Source organism: Antechinus flavipes, chromosome 6 (genome assembly GCF_016432865.1).
Source record: "Antechinus flavipes isolate AdamAnt ecotype Samford, QLD, Australia chromosome 6, AdamAnt_v2, whole genome shotgun sequence".
Taxonomy (NCBI): Eukaryota; Metazoa; Chordata; class Mammalia; order Dasyuromorphia; family Dasyuridae; genus Antechinus; species Antechinus flavipes.
The window spans coordinates 260356485-260383572 of NC_067403.1; the positions used below are offsets into that span (position 1 = coordinate 260356485).

A 27088-nucleotide genomic window follows, 5' to 3' on the forward strand; every position below is an offset into this window, starting at 1 on the left:
GGGGCGGGAGGAAGAAGCAGGAGGCGCCCAATCCCAGGCCTCCAGGGACAGCGGCACCGGGCAGAGCCGGGCCGGGAGGGGAGGGCGGGCTTAGCGAGAGGAGAATGGGCTCTGTCTGGACTCCAGCTTGGCAGCAATGGCCGCCGGCCAGCGGCGAAGGCAGGATGAGGCAGAGGGAGCGAGATTAGGGCCAAGTGAGGAGGGCAGGAGAACCATGCTAAAAACTGGAGGATCTGCGCTGCTCTTACCCTTGTTCAGCCACAGAAACCGAGGCAAGCAGAGCCTAAGCGAGTGACGTGCCTAGGGCCCCGAAGCCCCCATCTCCCTGTGCCCAAGCCCAGGCTGTGATCCCTTACGTGACCGACAGGGGGCGATAACGGGCAGATCTGGGGGACTCTGGGGCAGAGGCTCAGGAGGGAGAGGGTTGGGCTCCGGGCGTCTGAGGCGCCAGGAAAGTCCTTTTAACACAAGGTAGGAGGCGGCGGCTGATGCTTGTCTGAGCTACGGGTCCTGAAGGAGACACCGCATTAAGAGCCCCCCTCACCCCCCGACATGAAGCTCACCCCGTCAGGAAGCGAAAGCCCCGCCCCAATCCACCCGCGGCGCCCGCAAAGAGACGGAGGCGGGCCCAGGTGAGCTGGCGCGGTGTGCGCAGCTCGGGTGCGGCTTCTGCCACGGCCGCCAGCGAGCCTGGGATTCTGGGGGGGATCCGCAGGCAAAGATGGCGATCCAGGCCCCGGGACACGCATGGCGCCTGCTGGCCGAAGGAGAGGGACGGGCCTTACCTGGTTTGCTCTCATTCGGTTTGCACTGGACTTCCTCCACACAATCGGCCGGAAACCACCCGATGTGTCCCCGCGTGCTGCCTTCCCAGAAGCCGCCTTCCCCGATGCTCAGCACTGAGAGGGAGGAAGAAACAAGCTCGTTAGCCCGGTCTGCTCATCATCCTCATCAGCACCTTGACCTTTAACCTCATCCATGCAAAAACACAATTTGTCCCAGACGGAAGATCCCCAATCTCCAGGTCGGGGGAACCCACTCATTTTATAGCTGAGGAAACAGTTATAAACTTGGGGAAGTGCCCAAAGTCAGGTCGGTAAAGTGTCAAAGGGAGAATTTGAATCCCTGTCCTCTGACGTCCAAAATTTATTATTATATTATTAATTTTTATATATGGTATCATGCTGCCTCGGTCTTAAAAACTTATGCGGGGACAGCAAGAGGCTGGGATTTGCCCGGGGTCGTGCTCGTGCTGCACTCGAACCCAGGCCTTCCTAAGCCCCAGCCCCCCTCTCTCCGCCCCCCCTCCCCGGGCACCTCAAAGGGCGGCTGCAAGGACCAAAGGCCCAGGGCCGGGTGCGCACCAGGAGATTCAGGAGCCCCAGAACCTGCCCGGAGCACTGCGTTTGGCAGCCCCCTCCCCATCTCCTCTGGGAGGTGACTGAGGAACAAACACGGGGAGCCGTAAACGAGGACGCCCCCATCTTGGCTCCCGGCTCGGTCTGACAAGGATGCCGGAAAGCTGGACCAGGCCGAAGCCGCTGACGCGGCGCTGGAGGTCAGGGCGCCTCTGTTACAGACGCTTCCTTTAATGAAAAAAGGCACCTCCCGGCGGCCCCGGGGAAGCATCCCCAGGAGGTCAGTCCCTGCGCAGCCCGGCCACCGTCGCTGACTCGGGGCCACCTGGCTCCCAGAGCTGGACGCCCACACGAAGACCCGGGAGGCCCGGAGCCGGCCCCCAACCGGACAGAACCGTGGGTTCCAGTGGGCCGAACCAGAAGCAACGAACGGAAGCTGTTGGGGCAGAGATTTAGGAATCTGGCCCAGAAAACAGCAGCCACCTTGTGTTTCTTTAACTCTGACTCTGTGTGGGACCATCTGACCTCCGTGGCAGAGGCGCTAGAGGGCGTGGCCATTTCCTTCCCCAGCTCGTTTTAGAGATGAGGAATGGGGTAAACGGGGCTAAGTGACTTGTCCAGGGTCACCAGCTGGGAACTGTCTGAGGCCCCACCCAGCTGCCCTCATCGAAGGGCTGGCTCAAGTAGAGTGGGCTGAGGGGGAGAGGGAAGGTGGAGCCCCCCCCCCCCCGCAAGTCTCCAGGCAAAGGCTCCTGGGAATATGATGGAGCAGCTGGTCTTTCCAGTATGGCTCGGCCGGGGACTCTGGAGGCCTTTTCCAGTTCCAAAGTTAACCCTCCCACCTCCACCGCAGCAGCAACAAGAACCAGAGCAGGAGCGCTAGCTGGGCGCCTTACCGCCACTAACAACCTGGGGCGGGAGGAGCCACCATGACTCTCATTTCAGAGAGGAGAAAGAAGCGGGGGCTGGTGGCAGGACGACACCTGGGTCTTGCTCCCGGCAGGCCCAGGTCTTGGTCTGTTTTACTCCCATGATCCCTGCACAACTCGGGAACTGGGGACTCTCAGCTGTTGTCTGACCCTATGAATATTCCCGGACAAGGGGTGGTTCTTCAGCTCTGCCCGGAACAAGGGCACAAAGAGGCGAGGGAGGAGCCTCACTGTGGCGGAGCGCCTCCGGCTCCCCAGGAGACATCAGATCCCTTTCCTCGCAAGGAGGAACCAGTACTTTGCTCACAACTGATTTGACCAGAGAGAACAGAAAACTACGAAAGGGAAAAACTCTCACAAAGATTCATCTGACCCAGGAGAGGAATCGACGTCCTTCATGTCACCCTGAATCCTACACACTGACATCGGGATGGAGAAGAGCCTGCTGGGAACGGAGGGTCACGGGAGGCAGGATGGAGAGGAGCCTAGTGGGGATCATAGCAGTCCCGGTGCCTGCTGGGGGTTCTTGTGCATCCCTATACAGCTAAAGCAATTTGTAAACCTTCACCCATCAGTACTAACATCCACCACCATCACCTCCTGATTTATGCCAAAGGTCGTCCTATCCCCAATCGTAAGGGATGAAAAGACCACAGAAGGTGACATCAATTTTGGCCTAAGAAGCCTCAGAATTTTTATGTCCACAGGCTCAACGACTACCCATAAGGAGGAGGAAAGATGCTCCTCGAGACTAAGCAATGTTGTAAGGTTTACCAAGCGCGATGTTGGAGATTTATCCTTGCATATGTTCTAAAAATAAAAAAAAACTTCAATAAAAAAGATTACGCAGTGTTGATGACCCAAAGCAGGGAACCACTGGTCGCCCTGGGGGGGCCCAGGCTGGTCATAAGGGGCTGGGAGAGTAGAATGAGAAAGATGCCGAGCCCTGGCCACCAGACACAAAGACGCGAGTCCAATTAGGACTTAAATGAAAAGGGGAACAATTATCTCATACCATTTACCAAGATAAGGTGAAAACGGATACGTGACCCGGACAGAGAGATTTTACAAGAAAATTAGAGGAACATGGAATGTTATTTATCAAACTATGGAGAGGAGAACAATTTATGAATAGATGAGATAGAGAATATTATTAGGAGTAAAACAGATAACGGTGATCATGTTAAATTTAAAAGGCTTTGAACGTAGAAAGCAAATATAGTGAAGATTAAAAGAAAAGCAGAAAATGGATGAAAAAATTTATAGTTTGCCAGGGTTCATATCTAAAATATATAAAGAACCTTGTCAAATAGATCAGAATATAAGTCGTTCCAATCGATAAATGGTCAAAGGATGTGAACGGGCAATTTTACGAAGAAAATGTCAAAATAATCTATAGTCAAATAAAAATGCTCTCCGTCATTCTTGATTAAAGAAAGGCAAATTACAACAAACTGGAGATGTGGTTTCATACCCACCAGATTGGCTAAAATGATAGAAAGGGGAAAGTGACAGATGTTGGAGAGGAAAATGTACGTGCTCCAAGTCAGTCAACAAGAGCCATCACCAAATGGCCGTCTGACAATGGGAAGGACCCTCCAAAGTGTCCAAACCTCCCTGCTTTGGAGCTAGGATTTTCTCCATCAAGACTTTGCTTAAAGGTCTCCAACAATGGACCATCCACTACTACTCCTGCCCTTTGATCGGAGCTTTCCCTGCCCTAAGGCTCCATTTGCTGCCTCTCTGCATTTTGTAAATTCTGCTCCCAGTTTCTGAAGCCAGAGAGGAACTCTATTCCCCTCTCTTCCCTGGCAGATCCTGGAGGTCACTCTCTTTAAGGCTGTTTATCTTCAGAGGGAGAGATGCTCGATTTGCTCCTCTCTCACCAATTTATCGATGTATTCCAGCTTATCCATGTTCTTCGTAAAACGGGTCACCCGGAGAAGAGGAACATCGTTCACCCTACCGCGGACTTGGCGGGAGCAGGGCAACATCCAATGGAACCATGACTTTCTCCTTGTCCAATTATCTCCTTTTCTTAATGCAGCCTAAGCTTTCCTTCTGCTAAGTCATAATGCTCAAATCCTCCCTATGGGGATTTGGGTCCCCAGGAGGAGTCTGCTGTCCCTGCTCTGGGTCATTTTCCCCAGCTTATGTTCGGCCATCATGGGATTGGGTTCCAGTCCCATCCCGGTCATGGCAGGAGCTCCGTGGTCTTGCTCAAATCCTGGCTCCCTTCTGAACCACCCAGTCTTCCTCCTCACTTAGAGTAGGGGTCTCCGTGTGTCTGAGGCATCCTGTGATGAAATCACCCACTTAGCATCATGGGGGAAACGTCTGCCTCATCTGTCCCAACTCTGAACAAATGAAGAGCCCCAGTGTGGAGGCAGGGAGTAGCAAACAATCAGAGATGGCCGACCACCAAGCCCTCTCTACCTGGGGGCAGCTTTCTCCCGGCAAGACCGACTCATTCGCTCCCAAAAAGGGGCAAGGCTGCAAGGCGCTGGGTCAGCAGGGACAGACACCAAGGGCCGAGATTCCTGCCTCAGGGTCTGCCGGGAGGTGTCAGCAAGCTTCTGGCCAGGCTCAGAACCACCGGGCCCTCGACTGATTACTGTGCCCAAAGAGCCTTCAAGTTAAGGGAGCACTTTGAATGATCGTATGGTATTATTTCTTATTGATCTCGATCATTTCTCTTGTTTGTACATAGCTGGTTGCAAAGCACCCCCACACACACACACCTCAGTCCCCCTTCTATTAGATCACAAGCCTTAATTTCCTTTATTTAAACACTAAGTACTTAGCATAGTGGCTGGCACACAGTGGGTGCTTAATAAATGAACGCTGACCTGACTTAAATGAAAAAGCATTTATTTAGTACTTATAGTATGTCAGACACAAAGCTGCACGCTGGCATTATGGGACCTGGTCACCAGGAGCTTCCACTCAAACATACAAAGGCCTGGGATGGATCGATTACTCCTAGAAGTTCTGAAGCTCAGAACTGGAAGGAGTCTCAGAAAGACACAGTCCAGTTTGTTCTGAAGCTGAATCCTGCCCCCCTCCCACCCTCCAGCACTGGTTTGGAGACTTCCAGTCGGGGACACTCTCTCCTTTGGGCTCAGTCTTGTGGATTTTCAGATAGAAGAAACTTTAGGATCAATCTAGTCCAGCCACTAGCTGGAGTTCCACCAGGAACAAGCCTGGGGCCACACAAGTATTGAGATTAAAGAGATTTGGACCCAGAACCCAGGTTCCCAGAATAAGGATGGAGGCCATTCATTCCCCCATAGCGCACTATTTCTTGGGCCAGACCCCGAGCCCTTCCTGGTCCCAAGGGTCCTCTTCTCCCTGTTCCTACTCGGTCATGCTGGATGTAGCAATAAACCCTGGAGCTGGTTCTTTAATAGGAATCGGATCCCAGGAAGCCTTTAACAAAAGCTCACTGAGGGTCTGGGCAACCATTTCTTTTTGTTATATAAGTATGGAGACCTCTACCTGCATTGCTTAGCATCACATACTCTCGTATTTCTGACTCAAAGCTCCTCCTAGATCCCTTCTTCTCTAATCCCCTTAATTTATGCAGATTTCCTACTCTCTTTAGAGCTGCCTGCTGCCTCTTAATCCCCCGAGCTAAATGTCCTTAATCTGTGTTTAGCAATTCAGTGCTAACCCTAACACTGCTGGACTGAAAAAAAGGCAAGAATAATTACTCAGAGGAAGAAGGAAATGGAGAAAGAAAGGGCACTTGGGAGGAAGGGAGGGAGGGAGAAAGGGAGAGAGGAAGGGAGGAAGGGAAGAAGGGAGGGAGAGAGGGAGGAAAGGAGGGAGAGAAGAGAGAAAGGAAGGAAGAAAGGAAGGGATGAAGGGAGGGAGAGAGGGAGGAAGGGGGGAGGGAGGGAGAGAGGGAGGAAGGGAGAAAGGAAGGAAGGAAGGGAGGGAGGGAGGGAGTAAGTAAGGAAGGAAGGAAGGAAGGAAGGAAGGAAGGGAGGGAGGAGGGAGGGAGGAAGGGAGGGAGGGAAGAAGGGAGGAAGGAAAGAGGAAGGGAGAAAGGAAGGAAGAAAGGAAGGGAGGAAGGAAGGGAGGGAGGGAGGGAGAAGGGAGGAAGAGAGGGAGGAAGGAAGGAAGGGAGGGAGGGAGGGATGGAGGAAGAGAGGGAGGGAGGGAGGGAGGAAGGGAGGGAGGAGCACAGGGTAGACACATCTGCATTTTACACTGGCAGAATGGTGATTACACTGTCACAGACAGTCATTTGCAGCAGATTTTTTTTACTTAACCACTTGCTTTTTATTACAAAGAAAGCTATAACATTGGCAGGCTGGTGAATGATGGCTACTAGATCCAGAAATGAACATTAGGTAAAAATAAAGGACAACAATATCTTTTTTAAAACTATTTTTGGGGGTCAACTAGTTGGTGCAGTGGATAGAGCAGCAGCCCTGAAATCAGGAGGACCTGAGTTCAAATGTGGCCTCAGACACTTAATACTTTCTGATTGTGTGACCCTGGGCAAATCACTTAACCCCAATTACCTCAGTAAAGATAAAAAATAAAAACAAAACAAAATGAATTTTTAAAAGTCATCCACACTTACTAACATATTCTTCTTTCCTCTCAGCATTTTTCTAATAAAATTCTTGCATAATAGAGATTTCTATTTCAAATAAAATATATTTTTAATATTTCTATATTTCTAATATAGTCTAATACTAATTTGAATATATATTTCTAATAAAACAAATGTTCATAATCAACTCTGACATTGTATATAGTTTCATACCCCAAACCCCCACTTATTTGAAGAAGGGAAAGATGGATAAATAAAACTGATTTTTTAAAAAAAGAACTCTTAAAAACAAAATGCCAAAAAGCAGTCAGCCCATGATCATCTAAGGGGATCCAGCTCTTGGACGGGGGCTTTTCTAGGAGACGCCGCCTCCTGCGGCTCGGTCAGTAATTAGCCTGACCCTCCCTGCCCTCGATGAGCTTCTCCCCATGCCCTCTGTGGGCACACGGGGCACAGGCTGTCCGGGCTGTCCTCAGGTAGGGCGCCCCGGCCTTGTCGGGGCCCAGGAAATCAGACACATTGGGACTGCTGGTAGTGAGGGTCCTCAGCAGGTTGCCAGAGCACTGGGTATTAGGCAGCCGTTGGGCCGACCGTTTGGGGCCCAAGTGTGGCTATTTCTCTGAAGCTGCCTCGGGCTCCGTGACTAATAAGGGCCTTCAGCCAGGTAAGGCCATTAATGAGAGAAGGGCTTGAGGAGAGCCAAGGGAGTCAGCTCTTGGGTCAGAGCCTTCCTTCACTCAGACCCCGCTTTCTAATTGATCTTCTGAAGGGCTTTGAAGCTGCCCTCTCTGAGTGACAGAGGAAAGTGCAAACGTCTCTCTAACGCCCGAACATTTGCCATCATGTCCCCCCCCCCCAGCTTCCGGGATGACAGATTCAGCACCGGCCCCCCCGGGAGCCGGCTTTGTGGAGGTCGGCAAGTTTGAGAACGCAGAGTCAGCTCGATGTCAATGTTCTGGCCGGGGCAAAAAAAAAAAAAAAAAATCAAAAACCCATCGAAACTGGCAGAATCAGCAATCGCTCACTTCTCTGAAGCTAGTTCTCGACTTTTAATGACCCTGGTCCCTGAGCACGAGCTGGAGGCCCAGGCACAGCTGGGGATAAGCGGCTCCTTGCCTTGGCAATCACACGGACTCATGGGGTCCTAGATAGGCAGGACCCCCTCCCATTTTACAGGGGAAGAAACTGAGGCACACAGCGTGTGCTATCTTGCTCTGGATCTAAATGGCAAAGCCAGGCTAATCAGACACTAGAGACAGCATTCCTCCCATGTTAGCGCTCACCTTTCCATAAAAGATCATCCACATCTCCATCTCTAGCCCCCATTTATATGTGGGCAAGTATCCTCACGCTCTTGTCAGACTCCTCCCCATTTTTCCCTTTTAGGGTCAAGCTCTATCATTTCGTTGCATTTGGTTTTTGCTGCTCATTATTATAACCAACCAGGAAACTGTTCACTGGGTTCTACCTGCTTCACTTTGCATCAGTCCAGGTAAATCTTCCTGAACTTCCTAATTACCATTTCTTAAGGTCAGCCAGGCGGGTCAGCCAGGTGGGGTCAGCCAGGCGGGTCAGCCAGGAGGGTCAGCCAGGCGGGTCCAGGAGGGTCAGCCAGGAGGGTCAGCCAGGCGGGTCCAGGAGGGTCAGCCAGGCGGGCCGCTCTGCCCCTTGTCTCCGGATTTTCTTCTCCCCTGCCAGGGGCTGCTCAGAACCCCCCCAGGGTACCCCCAGCGAGGGAGCATAGGGAACGAACACCGGACGTGAAGGCAGGAAGGAATCACCGAGTCCAAATCCAGCCTCAGACCCTTCCTGGCCACGTGAGCCACAGCAAAAACTTGCCCTCCTTCTGTCTCCGTCTCCTCATCTGCTAAATAGGAATAACGTCTACCTCCGAGAGTTATTGGGATATTGTGGAAATGTTTGTAAAATATATGACAGACCTGAAAACACTACATCAATTCTAGCTATTGGAATTGTATTATTCTAATAGTTTAATAGCCCATTGTTATAGTAGATAGTGTTTGTTAGTTTGTTTTTTGCTGAGGCAACTGGAGTTAAGTGACTTGCCCAGGGTCACACAGCCAGGAAGTGTTAAGTCCAACCAGATTTGGACTCAGGTCCTCCTGACTTCAGTGCTGGAGCTCTACCCACTGGGCCACCCGGCTGCCCCGATATCATTGTTATACTAAAACTAACTTTGACATAGTACTTTAAAGTCTGCAAAGCACCGCACAAATATTTTCTCATTTAATCTTTACAACAACCTCGGGATGTAAGGGCTATTAGGATTCCCATTTTACAGATGAGGAAACTGAGGCAGATAACATTTAAATGGCTTGCCAAGAGTCACAGGGCCATATTTGAATTCAGGTCTTCCTGAACTCAGTTCCAGAGTTCTACCTGGCCAGGGGAAGGATGATGGTGATGGCTTAAATGAGATGGGGATCACCTCAGCTTCCTTCCCACCTGCACCGTGTCCCTGCCCTGAGAACCACTGCACTGTTAGCCGACCTCCCGAGGAAGCCCAAGGAGCTGGGACTTCGTCGTTCACACTGCGCGTTCTCCCATAGGCCTTTGGAGCCTTCCCGTTAGTGTGGCGGCTGGACTCATGCCTCGTGCCTCCCGAGCAGAAGGCAAGTTTCCTGAGAAAACGGCAGACCGCCTTGCTTTTCTCTCTTTGCATGGGGTGGGTACACAGTAAGTGCTTAATAAGTGGGTTTTTAATTCGTGAATTCAAAATAATCACACTCAGTCCAACTCCTTACCTTCCTTTTCCTACGTGGACTGACAGGCTGTGACGCTGGAAAAGCCCCCGGCCCGAGGCACCTGGGACCCCTGCTTCCCCCCACGTCTAGCCCCTCCTTCCGAGTGATTTTCTTCCATCTGAAGGTCCCTTCGCTTTCCTCACTGGGACCCTGACCAGTCCCCTGGCTTCCTACAGGATGCGTCTCCTCCCCTTGGGGGCTCCAGCCTCAGCTGGGAAACGACCTTACTCGAGCACAGCCGCGGTCTCCCTCAGGAACCAGCCCAGCGTCCTCGGCGGCTTGGGCAAGGCCCTTTCGGGCTTCTCCAGGCCCCCCCCCCCAGCTGGGTCTGAGCAGCCCCACTCTCGGCTCCCTGACGTCCGCCTCCCCCAGGTCCGAGTGAGCCTGGGATCCTCCGGCCCCACAAGCTGCTCTCCCCACTGCCTGCAACCCGCCGTGGATCCCTGAGAAAGCTCACTTCCTGCCGCAGTGTTTTATGGGTAACTCTTCCTCAGTGCACGTGCACACAAGCTAGGCTGGAAGACCCCAGGGGGCAGGGCCTTAACCCTCTCCCACGGCTGTGAACAGAGGGACTGTCGGGCTGTGGAGATCCATGAGGCCTCCAGGGGTCTCTGGGCCATCCCTCGTCCTCGACGCACTCGAGAGACCCCCGTGCCCTGGTGAGGTTGGCGGCGGCCCTCCTGCCTTCCAGGCCGGGCATTCTGCCCGCGGCGTCTCCTTCGGAGAGATCGCGCTCACCGGCCGCCTCTCGACAGGCTTACGAAGCGATGGCCTCGTGGCCGCCGAGTACGGCCACTGCTTGACAGAGGAGGAAGCTGAGACAGAGCACAGGTCAGGGGGCAAGGGGCAGAGTGCGCCGGGAGCCCGAGAAGCTCAGTGACTTTGCCTGAAGTCAGGGGGATTCAGGATGGGAGGGGGCGGGACCCCGGCTGCCCGCTTTGGTGAGAATCGTCAACGTAATAAGAGAATGGAGTCAGAAAGGGAAGCTGGAGTCCAACGACTTAAACCTTCTTATATTTTGTCCTAGAGGCAACAAGGAGCCAGGGAAGGTTCTTCAGAGAGGGTGGGGAAGGCACAAGTTCATTTTGGTGACTGTGGAGAACAAAGCTGAGGAGAGAGGCTGGAGGCAGAAAAGTTGCATAAGGGCACAAGGGAGGCAGCCTCGGAGGCCGGGCCGGGGCAGGGGAGGCAGCCTCGGAGGCCGGGCCGGGGCAGGGGAGGCAGCCTCGGAGGCCGGGCCGGGGCAGGGGAGGCAGCCTCGGAGGCCGGGCCAGGATGGGGGGGCAGCCTTGGAGGCCGGGCCGGGGCAGGGGAGGCAGCCTCGGAGGCCAGGCTGGCGCAGGGGAGGCAGCCTTGGAGGCCAGGATGGCACAGGGGAGGCAGCCTCGGAGGCCGGGCCGGGGCAGGGGAGGCAGCCTCGGAGGCCGGGCCAGGATGGGGGGGCAGCCTCCCAGCAAGGGCAGCCAAGCTGGGAAAGCTGGGGCCCGAAGTCCCAGCACGGACGCAGGCTGTGCTTTGTGTCCCGGAGGCTGGCCTTCGGCCACCAGAGATGCTTGTTTACCCGCACGGGGCTGGGCCTGAACCGCAGCCGGCAGCAGACACATGATGTCATGGAGGGGCTGACTCAGGAGGTATTTTTAGTGAAGCAAGACAACTCCTAATTATACACAGTCCTCCCATCCCCCCACCCCGACCCCCTCCGACCTCCTTCCCCTCCTGCTCCCACGTGCATTCTGGGTAGCCGTTTTCTCCCTGGGGATATCCTCCAAGGAGCCGCCCGCCCAGTCTGGGCCGGTCAGGATGCTCCCCTTGGGGACGGTTTCCACCAGGCCGGGAAGCGGCTGCTGGGGCAGCTCTGGGCCGGAGAAGGGGCCTGGCAGCCGGAGGGGATCAGAAAGATCCGGGGTGAGACCCTGCATCTGACCCTGGCTGGAGCCCAGTGGACCCTCCCTGTGCCCAAGGGCCCCCCCAAGGGCCTGGGGAGACCAAGCCATGGCTTTGGAATCACAGGGTTTGAGGTCAAATTCTGCCTCAGGTGCTTCCTCTTGTGTGACCTTGGGCAAGTCCCTTCTGCCCCCAGGTCCGGAGGAGGTCCCCGAGACCTGCAAATTCACAAAGGGAGGAGCGCCCTGCCCAGAAGAGGTATCTGTGTGATTCTAGGCTAGACAGTTGACTCTGTTTGCCTCAGTTTCCTCATCTGTAAAATGAGCTGGACAAGGAAGTGGCCCACCACTGCATTTCTCCACCAAGAGACCCCCAATGGGGTCCCTGAGAACTCAGTCACAAGAACAAACATTCTGCCAACCGAGAGCTTGTTCAGCCACATGTGGGCCCGTGAGCCCCAGGGAAAAAGCCAAGGAAAACGGAACTCGAAGCTTACCTTTGACCCTGTCCCCCCGGTGAAGGTGGATCTCTCCATCGACTTGAGGTTGATATGGCTTTACGACAACAAACAGTCTCCCGGGCACAGCGCTGTAGAGCTTGCGCTTGGGACCCGGATAGTCAAAGGCGGACATGGCATCCTTGGCGGCACCAGGAGCGAAGCCGGCGCTGGAGGAGAGGGAGAAAACGAGAACCATCAGGCGAGCCGGGCTGCCTCTGCTCCCCTCACGCGGCCCAGCCCTCCGGCGAGACCATCCCCTCACAGATTTTTAATAAACCACCGCGCAGGGATAATCGATAGGAAACGCTGATCTTCCCGAGGAGGGAGAGACAGGGAGAATTTGGAACGCAAAACCTTAAAAAAAGAACGTTAAAAATTATTTACCGTGTAATTTAGGGGGAACAGCAAAATAAAAGAATAAATGAAATAGTAAAAAATAATAATAAAATAATTTTATGTATACTTATATATTTGACTTAATTTATAATATAGAAAAGAATGAAGATGTTTTAATAAAGGAAGTGCCATATTTAATTCAAGAAACACTGATGAAATTTCCGCAGGGCAGTGAGCAAAAGGGGAGCACTGCCGACCCCCCAGGAGTCTGCGATCTTCGGACGGCCCAGAATCTTGGCGCTCAGATACACGTTCCTTCCCCCCTCCCATCCCCCGCTTTTCCTCCCCTCACGTTGGCATCTGGACGTGCCGCCCTGCCAATGAGATCTCCATAGTGTTAAATTCTGACCGAAATGAGAAAGAGTGAATTTCACATTAAAGTAGTTTTGGAAATCTCTCCGTTCGGTAACTACCCTGTAATTTTCTCATCTCCGTGGGGGGAAAAGCCCAATACTTCATTTTGAAGAAGGAGCAATTGGATGTGTCCAGCCATTTTCCTATCAGCGATAATCAGCAGCTGTCACCACGAATTTCCTAGGAGATTTACGTGGCCGCGCTCGGCCGGCGGGAGAATCCAAGGCCTTTCCCCCAGGAGAAGAGCAGCTTCCATCCCCTGAGGGGGCTGATGAGGGTCCGCCCTGAGCCAAGGCGAGACGCCCCCTTCCAGAATGGAACGGCGGCAGCATTAGGCGCCTACTGTGCGCCAGACACTGTGCGAAGCACACGGGATGTGAAGCTGGGTAAGAAACACTCAGTGGAGGAGACAATGAGCAAATAACCATGTGCTGCTGAGCTGTGATCCCGAAGGGAGAGAAGAGCAACCGTCCTGGAGGGAGGCAGCAGAGGAGATCCCAGGACCTCCATGACTCCCTTGCCATGGGATCCCATGGGAAACTCTTCAAGGGAAGGAGCCCATTCCTTTGCCCTTCCATCCTCAGCCCCAGCTCAGTGCTGTGCACACAGTAGGTGGCCAATCAAGGCTTCCTAACTAATTTCTCTGGGTAGCAGTCTGCTCTCTGTTAAATGACAGCTTCAAAGAGACCCCTCCCAAATCATAGGCTCCTAGTAAAAGAGGGGACTGGGGCAATCATGCAGCCCAGCCCCCCCCCTCATTTTTCAGAGGATAACATAAAGGCCTGGATAGGTTGAGTGATTTGTGCAAAGTCATATAGTTAGGAAGCGGCAGAACCAGGATTCGAACCCACAACTCTGCTTCCAATTAACCACCCTTTCTGGAAGGCCACTTGACTGCAGGTGACTCTGACCTCCCCAGAAGCCACTTTTCTCAGCTTCCCCGGAGGAAAGAGCTTTGTTTTCCAGCATCTCCACAAACTCTACCCTTTCTCCAGAGAGTATTTTCACGCTTGTCGCTCCTGATGAACGGCATAGTGAATGAAGGAGGACCAGAGGTAATTGGAGCTATCTAAGGCCCTGGGGCCCGTCACAAGGGCAGGTCGGAGCAGGGAAGAAGCCTCTTCAGGGCAAGCCTTCCGTACGGGGGGGGGGGGTCCGTATCACGGGAGGGGAGGGCTTACCGTCTGCCATCACTGCCAACCACAGGGGAAAATCCCAACGGGACCCGCTCCCTGAGTCTGCAGGAGGCCAGGCCCGTAACTAGGAAACAGCAGGACTGATTAGTCCCTGGAAACAAAGAGGGAGTGAAGAAAGCAGGAAGCTGAAGCTAAAATAGCCAGCGCACCCAAGGCAGGAGGAGGCAGCCTGGCCCATTCCGACTGCTGCCGTCTGGGGCTACGTGACAGGGACCCTCCATCTGCCTGGGCAGAGCACATCTGGAGGGCTGGGGGCGGCACATCTGGGGATGGCGTAGGACCGCCCAGGGAGCGTTGGGCCGGACTCACGCCCGCCTCCGAAACTCTGTAGAACCATCCGGCCAACTCGGACTTCCCCGGGACTCTCTTTGCTACTCAAGTGTCAAGTGGGGATGGCAAGACATGCAGTAACCCTTCCTCCCAGGCCTTCCGTGAAATGCCAATGAGATCATTTATTTGTGCTGGGGAGGGGAAGGCCGATCTCTCAGGGGTTCCCTTCCTCTCTCCCCACTAAATGGTCACAGAGAATAGGGGACGGGTAACTCTAAATTAACTAAAGATGTGTAGCTATCACTGTCAAAGCGTAACCAGCTTCTCAGTGGGATGGGAAGGAGCAAAGTCATTGCCCAGGAGATAACCGGCCCCGTCCCTTTGGCTCAGGCTGAACCTCCAGGCCCACAAGACCAGTTTGGTGGCTTGTGACCCGGTACCCAACCAGAGGAAACAGGGGGAAAGGATGCGGGAAGGAAAAATGGTCTCTTTCCTCCACTAGCCATGGAATGGAGAGGCAAAGCTTCTCGCCCAGGGGAAGCCCCCGTCCAGCAAGTCCCAAGGTACCTTGAGTTTGAAGGCTACTGGAGGAGGCTGACACTTATTATGTGCCTGAGATAAACTGGGTACCATTCTAGGTGCTGAGAGTAAGAAGACAAAATGGGCAAGTCTCCTCCCTCGAGGGGCTTAGCTCTTATTTTTCAGATGAAGGACAATAAGGGGAAACCATGGATACCATTACTAAAGACTGGACCCTCCTAGCCGGGTAATGGACACCTAGCGCCCTTTAAAGGAGTCATCATTTTGTACTGTAAGACCAGAAATAAGACTTGCCTTAAATGTGCCCCTCCAATGAGACTCAGTGACCAGATCAGCACCTAAAGGCTGTTCTTTGGGAAAGGGATCAAGTTTGCTCCGCTTAGGACTAGAGAATGGGATTCATCAAGTCAAATGAGTAGATCCCTCAGCCCCAAGAATCCTCCGGCAACAAATACTCCCGGATCAACCCCCCTGGACTAAGACAGGTGCCTGGGAAGGAACCCTGACATCCTGATCCGAGGAACCATTTGATATTGTCCAAGAAATGCAGTTCAAATAGGTACTTTTTGCTAATATTTAATATTATATTAATATTATTCATCTATTTATGGAAAAGCAGAGGGGAGAGACAAAGTATTGAATTTAGAGGAAGATGGAGAAAGGCGATCTAGACAATAGTACAAACAGGTGAACTTGGAACTCTGGGCAGGGAGACCCGAAGGTGTCCGCTGGCAGAATTTCTTACTTCCAAATGGGAAGATCTCAAGCGCAGAGCCCCGAGGAGCTGGGTTTGGGTTCCTGCTGTTGAATTTGTTCATTTGTGACTCGGACATTGCCACAGATGGCAGGGCCACGAGACCTGCAGATGACACGGCGCTGGGAGGGATAACTAACCTACTAAAGGAGGGCGACAAGACACAAACCTCTTACCAGATTGGGCCAGTTCTGAGAAGAAGAAATTGCTTAGGGAGAAATGTAAGATAACGGGGTTCTAGATGGCCACTGAGTCTTCTTCTTCCACAACCTTTAAGGCTCAGAAAAGAATCCTCTCAACAAGCCCATGAAGGAGACAGCACAAACATTGGTGCCTCATTGTACAAATGAAGAAACTGAGGCTAGGCTAGGAGGGATGCGATAATGTGCGTTTGGCCACACGGCCAGGAAGGGTCTAAAACAGGATTTGAACTCAGGCCCGACGTGGCTTCAGTTCCAAATCTCTACTACATCGCACTGCTCCTAAAACATCAGGCAAACATCCTGGCTACTTTGAGGAGAAAGAAGTAATTTCTAGTTTTTAGGACTGTGAAGAATTTAGAAAAATACATAAAAGGGAAAAAAAAGAGAAGTGTGGGAAATTACAATATAGAAAACCTATCAGTCCATAAATTAGACTTCATTTACCTGGCCCATCCAGCCTCCCGATCTCATCTCTGAGAATGGCCAAGCAAAGGCCTTCGGCTCTCCAGCACCCGTGTTTCTTGGCAAAGATGCTGGAGTGGCCATTCCTTCTCCAGCCCATTTTACAGATGAGGAAAGTGAGGCAAGCGGGATGAAGGGACTTGCCCAGGGTCACACAGCTAGTGTCTGAGGTCATATCTGAACCCAGGAAAGTGAAACATTCTGGTTACAAGATGCTCTATCCATTGTGGGGCCACCTAGCTGCCCCTCCAGGCTCTCTGTCCACTGCGGCGCCACCTAGCTGCCCTTCCAGGCCCTCTATCTGCTGCACTGTCACCTAGCTGCCCCTCCAGGCCCTCTATCCGCTAGCTGCCCCTCCAGGCTCTCTGTCCGCTGCAGTGCCACCTAGCTGCCCCTCCAGGCTCTCTGTCCGCTGCGGCGCCACCTAGCTGCCCCTCCAGGCCCTCTATCCGCTGCAGTGCCACCTAGCTGCCCCTCCAGGCCCTCTGTCCGCTGCAGCGCCACCTAGCGGCCCCTCCAGGCCCTCTGTCCGCTGCAGCGCCACCTAGCTGCCCCTCCAGGCCCTCTGTCCGCTGCGGCGCCACCTAGCTGCCTCTCCAGGCCCTCTGTCCGCTGCAGCGCCACCTAGCTGCCCCTCCAGGCCCTCTGTCCGCTATGGCGCCACCTAGCTGCCCCTCTAGGCTCTCTGTCCGCTGTGGCGCCACCTAGCTTCCCACATTCAGCTTAAGGATCCCCTCCTGAGGGGGGTTCATGCTTAACGCCCCAGGTATCAATCCTCTCCCTTGTGGATTTCCTTGCCCTCATTTTTCTGGCTCCTGGAATTTCTGTCCATAAGAGGGCCCATCTCCTTCCTGTTCTCACATTTCTGCCCACGGCCTGACACTGACCGAGCATCTCATGAATGGCGGCCATTTCAGAGCCGCGGCCTGTTTCCATTCCCCCCTGGGGGAAACCGTGCTGAGAGGGACCACACTCGTTCAGGCCCCAGGAGACCCCCGGCCCCTCCTCTGTAGGGACACAGCCCTGCTCGGCCATTCTGGCCCCTTAGTGCCCGGGAGGAGCAGAGTCTGGCCCTTCCCTTGATTGAGATTCAGCCCATGGATTTTTTGGGCCAATGAACAGGCGCGGCTCGGGACATAAACCAGGGCCAACACTGCCCTGCGCAGCCGGCCGCTGCTTGTAGAAAACGAAAAACGGACCGCGGAAAAAGCCACGCTTTTACAGGGCATCTAAAATCTAAATTTCTACAGGGCAAAACCTCAGGGACCTGAGCCCGAGGGACCCGAACCCTCCTTTTTCTAAGCTCCGCTTTCAGAGTCAGAGATCTGAAAAAGCTCACGGATCCCCCAGGAACCTTGTGGGCCATCCCTGGGCTTGGCACCCATTCACCTGAAGCTTCCACCACCGCTGCTGCAGCCCGCCGAGAGCCAACTCAAACACCTGTTATACGCAGAAGGAATGAGAAAGGCCCAGAGACAGGGGAGCTCCAGAGACAAGGGGGGCGTGGCTCTGCCCTGGGGAACCCCAACAGCCAGCGGCCAGCTCCCAAGACATGTTCAATCCCCAGGGAAGACCCAGTTAATGTTCCAAAAACTTATCCTGCTGATGAGTTTCCCCAAGGTTATCTGAGCACTGAGGAGCAGGCGCTCTTCTTGAGGTTCAGCACCAAGGACAGATGCTCACTTGCATCTAAAGCTCTGCCTTTTCCAAGACTCTTGATTTCTCAGATTCTATCAGGAGAAAATTCTCAAGGAAGCACTAATAGCTGGTTAATAACCATCAATCTGGACACTGGTGGCACAGAGTTCAAATCTGGTCTAGTCATTTCATCCTGTTTATCTCAGTTTCCTCATCTATAAGACGAGCTGGAGAAGGAAAAGGCAAATTCCAACTTTGCCAAGCAACCCCCCAAATGGGGTCACAAAGAGATAGACACGACTGAACAGCAACAAAAACTGTTCATCTCTTTTTATACAAACTCGCAGCCAGTCCCTCGCTTCTCTGTACGTAATCATTTGCATATTGTTCTCCCATCAGCCTGGGAGCTCCCAGGGAGCCTAATTTTTGGTCTCTAGGGCACAGTCCTCCCGATAGAAGATGCTTAATGAAAGCCAGCTGACAGACTGACCCTCAGGGAGGAAAGCCTGTCTCCTCACAGCCACGGACATCTGCATCTCAGGACAAACGCCTACTCACCCCATCTTGTTATAGGAAGAAAGGAAACAAGCATTTATTAAGCACCTCCTATGCATCAGTCACTGTCCTGCACACTTTACAAATGTTATCTTATTTGTTCCTCCTGACAATTCTGGTGCTATTATCAGTACTGTTTTAGACATGGGGAAACTGAGGCAGACAGAGGCTAAGTGGCTTGCCCACGGTCAAACAGCTACTGAGCTGGACCTGACCTTGCATCATTCTGATTCTAGACTCAGTGCTCTGGGCTCTGTGGGACCCTTTAGCTACTGCTAGGTGGGAGGCCATGGAGTGTTAGTGGAGCTTGGAATGATGGGTCTGGGGGGTTTACATCTTCGATTCTCTCAGGTGACTCGCTTCTCCTCTGGCCTGCGTCCAGATCTGGAACACGAGGGGCCTGCGCGGGAGAGTTTCTAAGGACCTGCCATTTCCACTTCCAGGGGCACACTGAGCATGCTGGGTCTTGATATTTGACTAGGCTGGCCAGTGTTTGATCATTAAAGCCGGACAGCTGCTTCCTTCGGAAGGGGAGCCCGACAGCTGCTCTGGTGTTTGCATTTCTATAACCTGGACACGGGCAGAATTCGACAAGCATTTATCAGGGGCCTCCATGTGCTGGTACACCAGGAACCTTCCGTGAACCAGGGAATCAATTCCCCCCCCCCTCAGCCTTTCAATATTCTGGCCAAGCAGAGTCACACCAGATTTCCTCCTGAAAAATAGTGCTTTTGCTGCTGAGAGTTTAATTCCCTTAGCTTGGAGACTGCTCTAGAAGACAAGAGCTCAGTCATGGAAAAAAAATATTTTGAACACAGTACGAAGATAATCTCTAATCAGGATTGTAATAATAACATATATCAGTTTTTAAGATTTACTAAGCACTATACATATGTTATTGCATCTGATTCTCACAATAACCATATGAGGTATTATTCCCATTTTAGAGATGAAAAAACTGAGATTGAGAGAAATTAAGTGACCAGCCAGGGTTAGCAAACAGCTAGTAAATCTCTGATCCTGGACTGCAACTCATCTTCCTGATCCCAGGTCCAAAAATTGTGCCCTGAAGCTCCCTAGAAATAGCTAAGTGCTACTTATTATTACTATATAATCTGGATTGGAAGAAAAAAATGAAAATGCCAGGAATCATAACAATATGGTCTTGATAGAGTATTTTAAGGTTTGCAATGGGTTTTACATACATTATCTCATAATAATGACAGGCTGCGTGCATTATCACTATTTTACCACCAAGAAACTGAGGCACAGAAGAGGCAAATGACTTCCCCAGAGTCAGTCACATAAGCTAGAGAGGGGTTTCTACTTATGCAATGGGCTAACGTGCTTGGGATTTTACAAGGGCTGGTTAGAAAACCTGAAATGACACAGACCTAATAAAATAGTCACTTGTTCCCTGGAGGAGGAGGAAGGAGCCCTGAGGCAAGCCAGTTAGACTGGAAGCTTCAGGTTTGGGGAAAGCCCTGTTTCTATCCTGGAACTCTCACCCTTTCATGATTCGATTGGCAGTCGAAGAAACCAGGATCCCGTGGGCCCTCCTCGGAACCTACCCCAACACTGTCCTCCCTCAGTCGATGCTTTCAATGCCCACTTCACTGAAAAATGGCGGCCATTCCCCTGAGGATGGCTCCATCGCTCCTACTCCAGCCCTCTGCCCACTCCCCACATTTACAGATGTGGTTCTGATCCCAGTCTGCTCTAGCCTCTGGGGAAGAGGTGGCCCTTTTTCTTGTCAAGAACAAAGCCCTGTTTGTGCTTTCCACCTCATCTTTTATCAATTCATCCTCAAAGTGCTTCTTCCTCTCCCCTTCCTTTAGTCCTTCTCTATGCTTCCCTTTGTCCTCTTCTTTCCTCCTTCCTCTCTCTCCCTTTCTCTGTTCTCTATCGCCCTTTCTAATTACCCTCTCCATTTTCTCTCCCGACTCCCCATTTCCTCCTTCCCGGCTCTCTGAAAACACGCTTCAGTCAGAGACTCAGAGATTGGAAACTGGAAGGAATCTTGATGATTCTTATTCTGATTCTTCCCTTCATTTGACAGAGGAGGAATCACAGCTGCAGGGGCTGGGTGACTGGCCCACGGAGACACACGTAGGAAGTGGTAGAACCAGGATGGGAACCCAAGTCCCCCCCCCCACCCCCCATCCTGTGGTGTGTGCGAAGGGGTCCTTTCCCTGACGCCGTCGCCCCCTCCCAAGCCCCATTCGCTGCGCAACTCGGAGAGCTGTCCGTACTCGCCACCACCCACTCTGTTCCCAGACCTTTGCCATCTGGCTTCTGACCCCGCCACTTCACGGAGACTGTTTCCAAGGTTACCCATAATCTCAGGTGGCCTTCTTCACCCTTCTACTGCCTCGGAAGGAGGATGGGAACTGCTCCCTTCTCCCCTCCTCCTACCTGACTGCTCGGTTCTCAAATTCTCAATTATACTCCCAGCACCACCATCCATCTCTAGGTCATTAAACAGCTCAAGGCTTTGTCAAGGCTCCTCTTTTCTCTCTCAATATTCTCTTCTGCTCATCTCATCGCTTCCCAAGGACTTAATCACTTCATATAGACCATCTATCCATATGTACACATGCGGAGCCAAAGGCATGATTTAAACGTCCCACAGATCTGTCCCTCCCTCACACCCCCTGCCTAGACTGCGGCGACGCAGTCACTGTGCTGCACACTTTACAAATGTTCTCTTATTTGCTCCTCCTAACAATTCTGGTGCTATTATCAGTACTGTTTTAGACATGGGGAAACTGAGGCAGACAGAGTCTAAGTGACTTGCCCACGGCCAAACAGCTCTCTTTTGGGGACTCCTTTCCGATCCACCTGCCATCCTGTTGTCAAAATAATCATCCTACATTAGGGTCTGAGCACGTTGCTTCCCTCTTCAAAATCTTTCTGCAATGCCTCCAGATTAAACAAACCAACCTTTCCTGCCCTGTTAAATGGGAATCCCCCCATCCTGCCATTAGTCTTTTCTGGGCCCCATGTTTCAGCCAGCCTTGACCACTCCTGGCCTGCTCCCCCTCAGAGCACAAGCCTGCCTTTAAGTCTCAACTCCCCTCCCCCAGCGAGTCTGTTCCAAGTCTCCCAAGCCCCCTGACCCCTCCCTTCATCACCTTGTGTCTTCTGACTCTCTTTTGTCTACGTAAGACACAGGGCCTTATAGAGAACAGGTATAGGTAGAGGGGAGCTAAGTGTTTTTAGATTTGAAATGAATTATATCTAAATTATCCATGTTCTTGGGTCTCACTAGAAAGACTGCAACTGTGGTACATTGGGAGGAAGCTGCATGGTAGAGTGCTTGGGATACAGTAGGTACTTAATAAATGCTTCTAGGTCTAATGATTGAGCAGGAAAAGCAAGGATCTGAGAGCCAGGCACAGAGGCTCAGAGTTGGAAGGGATCACTGAAGATACTGGGAGGAAGCTGCATGATGGAGTGCTTGGAATATAGTAGGTGCTTAATAAATGCTCCTGGGTCTAGTGACTGAGCAGGAAAAGCAATGCCCTGAGAGCTGGGCATAGAGTCCCAGAGTTAGAAAGGAGCACTGACGACACTGGGAGGAAGCTGCATGATGGAGTGCTGGGGATATTTTCTAAGCCCCCAGTCCCGTGACTGGACCGCTATACTCTGGAGCAGGTAGAATAAGAGGGAAGAGTCTCCATGCTAATGGAATTATACTCAGCCCCAAAAAGCAATTCTTGTCAGGAGGAGCTCGGTGTGATGCCACTTTACCAGAAAGCAGAGGTGGCGATCCGGCTTCCCGCTCCCCTGAAGCTTCACGTTGTGCCTTAAAACAGGAGCTCCTTCACCCACGTCCAGGGAGGGTCATGGAAATCCAAGCAAAATGAAGAAGTTGCTGGAGAGACAACCGGCCAGCTCCAGGGACGAAGCCCTGGTCGACCTGATTGTGTCCTGAAGTGGTCCTTATATTGCTTCCAAGGATCTTTCAGGATCCAGTGGTCAGTGTGACTAACGCTCACCAGGGAATCTGTGGGGCCATTTGGGGAGTCGACACCCCCCAGTCTCCAAGCACCTCAATGAGAGTGCTCTCCCTCCTCCTTCTAAGGCACCTTGTATTTTGTGTCAGTCCTGCTAGCTCCCTAAGTGCGGAGCGGGAAGTCAGAATCTCCTGACACAAGTCTCCAGGTATTTCATTCTGAAAGTCAATCAATTCGGGACAAATTGTAAAACCCCACAGGAAATCTCGGGCTATTCCCCCAAAGAATTAATGGACACATGAAAACCATTAGATTTTGTCTGGAAGATTCTTGATGATACAGGACCCTCCAGACACAAATCCCGGAGGTCTTCAGCCCGTGATCACATTAATCCCATTCCATCTTCCACGTTCATGAATGGCCATGATACGAGCAGACAGTACTGACCGGGCAGAGGAGGGCAGCCCAGATGGAAGGGGGCCCTTCCTGGAACAAGAAGGCCCAAGAGCCCAGTGCATCTGCTCTGCCCTTGGTCTCCTGCCAGGGAGGCAGAATGACTACAAGTCATCACATTTCCTGGTGACCCAGAGGGCCACAGAATGCTCTGAGCTGGAAGCGTGTTAGCAATGATGATCCATGTGTCAAGAAGGCCTGTTAAATAGGGTGCCTCCCAGATGCTGGAAACCCCAGGGGTCGGAACCCCAGAACCCCAGAGCTCTTGTTCCTTTACTATCATGGTCTATAAAAAGGCATCCTTAGGGAGACAGAAGGCTGGGCAAAGGAGACAGAGCAAGGTCAAGGAGCAAAGACCACTTCCAGGCTAGCCTCCAAATTCAAAGTCCTGGAGAAAGGGCTCCAGCAAGGTAGACGGAGTCATGGGAATACACGAGGGCCAAGAAAGTCTCGCTCATTTATCTGGCTCAGAAAAGAGTGCTCAGAGGAGAGGGGTAATCAGCATCCTCTGCAGGTATTACAGGCCTTTCCCATGGGCGAGTCTAAGTTCCTCGTGACCTCGTGACTCGAGAGCAAATTGGGGGACATACAAGGAAAGTTGTAAGCTGGCTCTATTCTTCTCCAGGCTGCACACCTGCCTCTGGGCTTTTTCTGGACCATGTTGTTGAACCTTCCTCTCCCCAAAGTTCCTGGGGCCTTTATCCTGGGCCTTCTCACACTGGGAGGGCCCTCCACTCCTGCCGACTCTCCCTCTGCCCAGTTACTTCCCTGAGGATATCCATTTTAGTGTCTCGACCAGTTTTCTCCTTTCCCTGTAGCCTTGTGCTTTAGGCTTTCTCTGTCATGCTCCCACCTTCATGTCTTCCCTGCCCTTCTATTGCACCCCTGTTTTTTCAGCACGTTTTTGGAGGATAGGGATTGTTACTCTTTCTGCTCATATTCCCAGCACTTACAGTGTCTCTAGCATGCAGTAAGTGCTCAGTGTTTCTTTAAGAATTACAAACACTTTGCAAATATAACTATGACTATTTAGAATGGGACTTGTTGAAAGGATCAGGTTTTCCTTCATTTGACATGTTTACATCGGGGTTGGAGGTCCGCTTCTCCAGGACGGGAGAGATGGGACACTTGTCCAGGTCTGGGTTGGACGAGGTGGCCACCGAGGTCACTTCTAAATTCTATTTCTGGGATGCTACATGTACGACATGAATGAAATCCACGGGATAGAAAAGTGTGGCCACGTTCCAACAAGCGTCAGTGGAGGGGGTCACCACCACAAGAGAGGACTGTACAGACAGACTTCAGAGCAGCTCTTGGGCCAACAGTCAACACAAACTTTGCTGTTTCTTCCCTAGTTTTTTTTAATAATTCTGCACACCGCCTCGCGCCATCGTCCAATTCTGAGAAATCTCTCAGTGAGCTCTTTCATTCCACTGGATGGTCAGTCTAGCCACAGACCACCTCAATTCCAAGATGAGTTCCCCGCAGTTTTTGAAAGGCAAGTGCCGACGTTCACCTTCCAGGATCTCAGAGCTGGAAGGAACTTCTGTGGTTTTTTAGTCTAATCCAGGTCTTAGAAAGACTCCTCTCTTCCGCACATCCTCAATCAAGTGCTCCCTGAGACTCCACTAGAACTTTACTGAAGTTCTCATCTAGGCTCAGCTCTCTTGGTTCGGAAGGATGTTCTTACATCAAGCTAAGTCTGTTCCTCTCTGATGTTTACTTGTTGTTTCTGGTTTGGCCCAAGAAATGAAAACTGGAATTCTTAATTTTCTTCCATGGGAAAGTTTCAAATCCTGGAAGACTGATTGTCCTCAAGTCTCTCTGAAATCATCCCCCGTGTTCAAAGCAAAGAGTTCAGGTTCTTTCATTGAACTCTTCTCTATTGCCCAGCGCCCCCGGCCTCCAGCATCCCAGCTGTCCTCCAAATGCTTTCCGGCTTGTCAGAATCCTTCCTAAAAGAGGGCAGCCAGAACTTCACTCGGCGCTTGAGATGAGAGCTGACAAGGTCACAGTCTGCCAGTACTACGGTCTCATGTATTGGAGGTGCTCTGTCTTTCTCCTGCAGTTTAAAATAGTGAGAGGTGCTTTTGATTTTCATGTCACTGGTGACTCACTCACAGGAACCTCTCCGCCAACTAAAATCTCCAGTCTTTTTCAGCAGAACCAGTCTTCCTTGTTCTGTTTTGACAGCTGAGTTTTTAGACACAGCTGAAAACTTTACCCTGGTAGATTTCATCTCGTTAGGTTTGACCCATTACTTCAGCTTTTGGGATCTGGATCCCATCATTCAAAATGCTCGTGCTGGTTCTCAACACCGTAGCACCTGCAAATGTGACATTTCTTCATTCAAATCGCTGATAAAAATGTTGAATAGACAAGGAAAAAAACCAGGGAAATTCCACTCAAGACATCCCTCATGAGCAATGACTCATAACCGGCTCCTCTCTTGGTCTGCTTCTACAATCGATTCAGTATTCATCTAACTGTTGCTCTGAGCTAGATCTCTAGATCCAGCTGCAGACGACACAGATCTAGGAGTTGAGCGGCCCCGTCAAAACAGGTGGCGAGATTATGTCCTAATCTGCACTCGTGGAGTCACACTAGGCCTTAGTCATCAAGGCTTCCACCTCTAAATGCTCAGTCTCTTTCCTACCACGCCACACAAGTTTGCCAGAAATCCACAGCGAGCTTGAGTTCTTTGGTTTCCCGACTATTTTCCTTTTTCAAAAATACAAAGCCGGAAAAAATCGAAGCTTTCAGTAAGAAATGGGGAAGTGAGCAATCCAAGAAGAAATTTCTGAATTGATGAAGAGTGAACTGAGTAGAAGTAGAATAAGGTATATAACGAGACAAAATCGGAAAGAACGACTCCTAGATCCAATCACTGGGACAGCGACCCATGATTCCTGAGGACAGAGGTGAAACCCACCACTCGCTCGAGTATATAAAATCAGAATGAGCCCATCTGGGAACTGTACTTGACTACGTATAATTCTTATGAGGATTTTCCTTACTTTCAACGTACACTTGGTGGGAAGAGGGGGGGAGCGGGGAGAGAAAGATGTATGGATTTATCGCAAAAATAACGAATTGAAAAAGAAGCAAAATAAGAGTCGTTAGCTTTCACCATTCCCCATCCGTCATCGCCATCCCTCAGTGCAAAAGCAAGAGAGAACAACAATAACTATAGGTAAAATATGAAAGGGACTTCTTTGTGAGCCCCTGAATACCAGGCTCCAGGATGTTCATAGGGTCACTGAGGAGCAGGGGGCAGATGGAGGAAAGCATGAGGGAGGACCGAGAAAGCTGGAGTGGAGTAGCAGAAACGGAGAACAGCTACCCAGAAGCTCCTTTTTTGTCTTGGAAGCATCCTGTTTTAAGAGTTTGGCTTGCTCAACAACTAAGAACCCATGTAAATCATGGCAAACACGCAGCCCCGGCTAATGTAAGAAGGGGCCCTTTACCCTCAAGCTCATAATCAATACAGGCCAGCTTTGCATACAGTGGCACTCACAACATGCTCATATGGAGGTCTGTAGGCAAATCCTCCCACAAATGAAGAGAATCTATCCACAAGACTTACTGACCATCTGCCCAAGACTAAAACAGAACAAAAGCAGAAGCTAAAAGCTAAACAGTGACCCCCAATATCAGGTCGGTACATTTATACTTCCAGGTCGACAAATATCTCATTGATGGAGAGAATTCATGACAGTCTTGTGAGGTAGGGAGGGTAACCCCAGCATTATTCCTTCCATTTTACAAGGGGAAAAACTGAGGCTCACAAAGTTGATTTGGCCCTAGCCAGAGCACTGGAAGGTGTCAGAAGCCCCCGCTTCTCTCCCTAGTCCCGTGCTCTTCCTGCCAGCCCCTCCCTCATTTATCATCTTCAGCGAAATACATAATGCAGAACCCGAGCTTTGCAAGGATCCTGTAAGGTGACCGAGACCTTCCGTGGCCAGAAAAGGATGGGGGCAGATGCTGCGCGGAAGCAGCTGAGCAGGTTTTCTCTCAGTTCTGAGCCTGAAGGACGAGCTCACCCAGCGCTGGGCCGAAGCACTAGCCTGAATACAAACTGACCTGAATGTTATAAAAAGATGGCTTCCCTCCGGTGGGTAATGCACTCCATTAGCTTAAGCAGTACGTTCAGGGAACCCGGTGTGCAAAGAGCTCAAACGCAACAAGCACCCAGGGAGCTGCAGCAGAACTGTGCCATTGCCCCCAGAAGGGGCAGAGATCAGGAGAATGGCAGGGTGGGACCCCGGGGAGGGAGCGAGCTGCCACCGGACCGGGGAAAACACGG

At 51.7% G+C, this 27088-nt stretch overlaps 1 protein-coding gene across 5 annotated transcripts in view; it reads right to left on the reverse strand.

Annotated features, from left to right (window-relative positions):
* SHANK2 (SH3 and multiple ankyrin repeat domains 2) overlaps positions 1-27088 on the reverse strand; it is a 483554-nt gene that overhangs the window by 308928 nt on the left and 147538 nt on the right. For all 5 annotated transcript variants that reach the window (XM_051965794.1, XM_051965793.1, XM_051965791.1 and 2 more), the window contains 2 exons: positions 12000-12169; positions 786-899 (listed from right to left, as the gene is read on the reverse strand). In XM_051965794.1, the coding sequence (XP_051821754.1) occupies positions 786-899; positions 12000-12169 (284 nt within the window). The remainder of the gene's footprint in view (positions 1-785; positions 900-11999; positions 12170-27088) is intronic.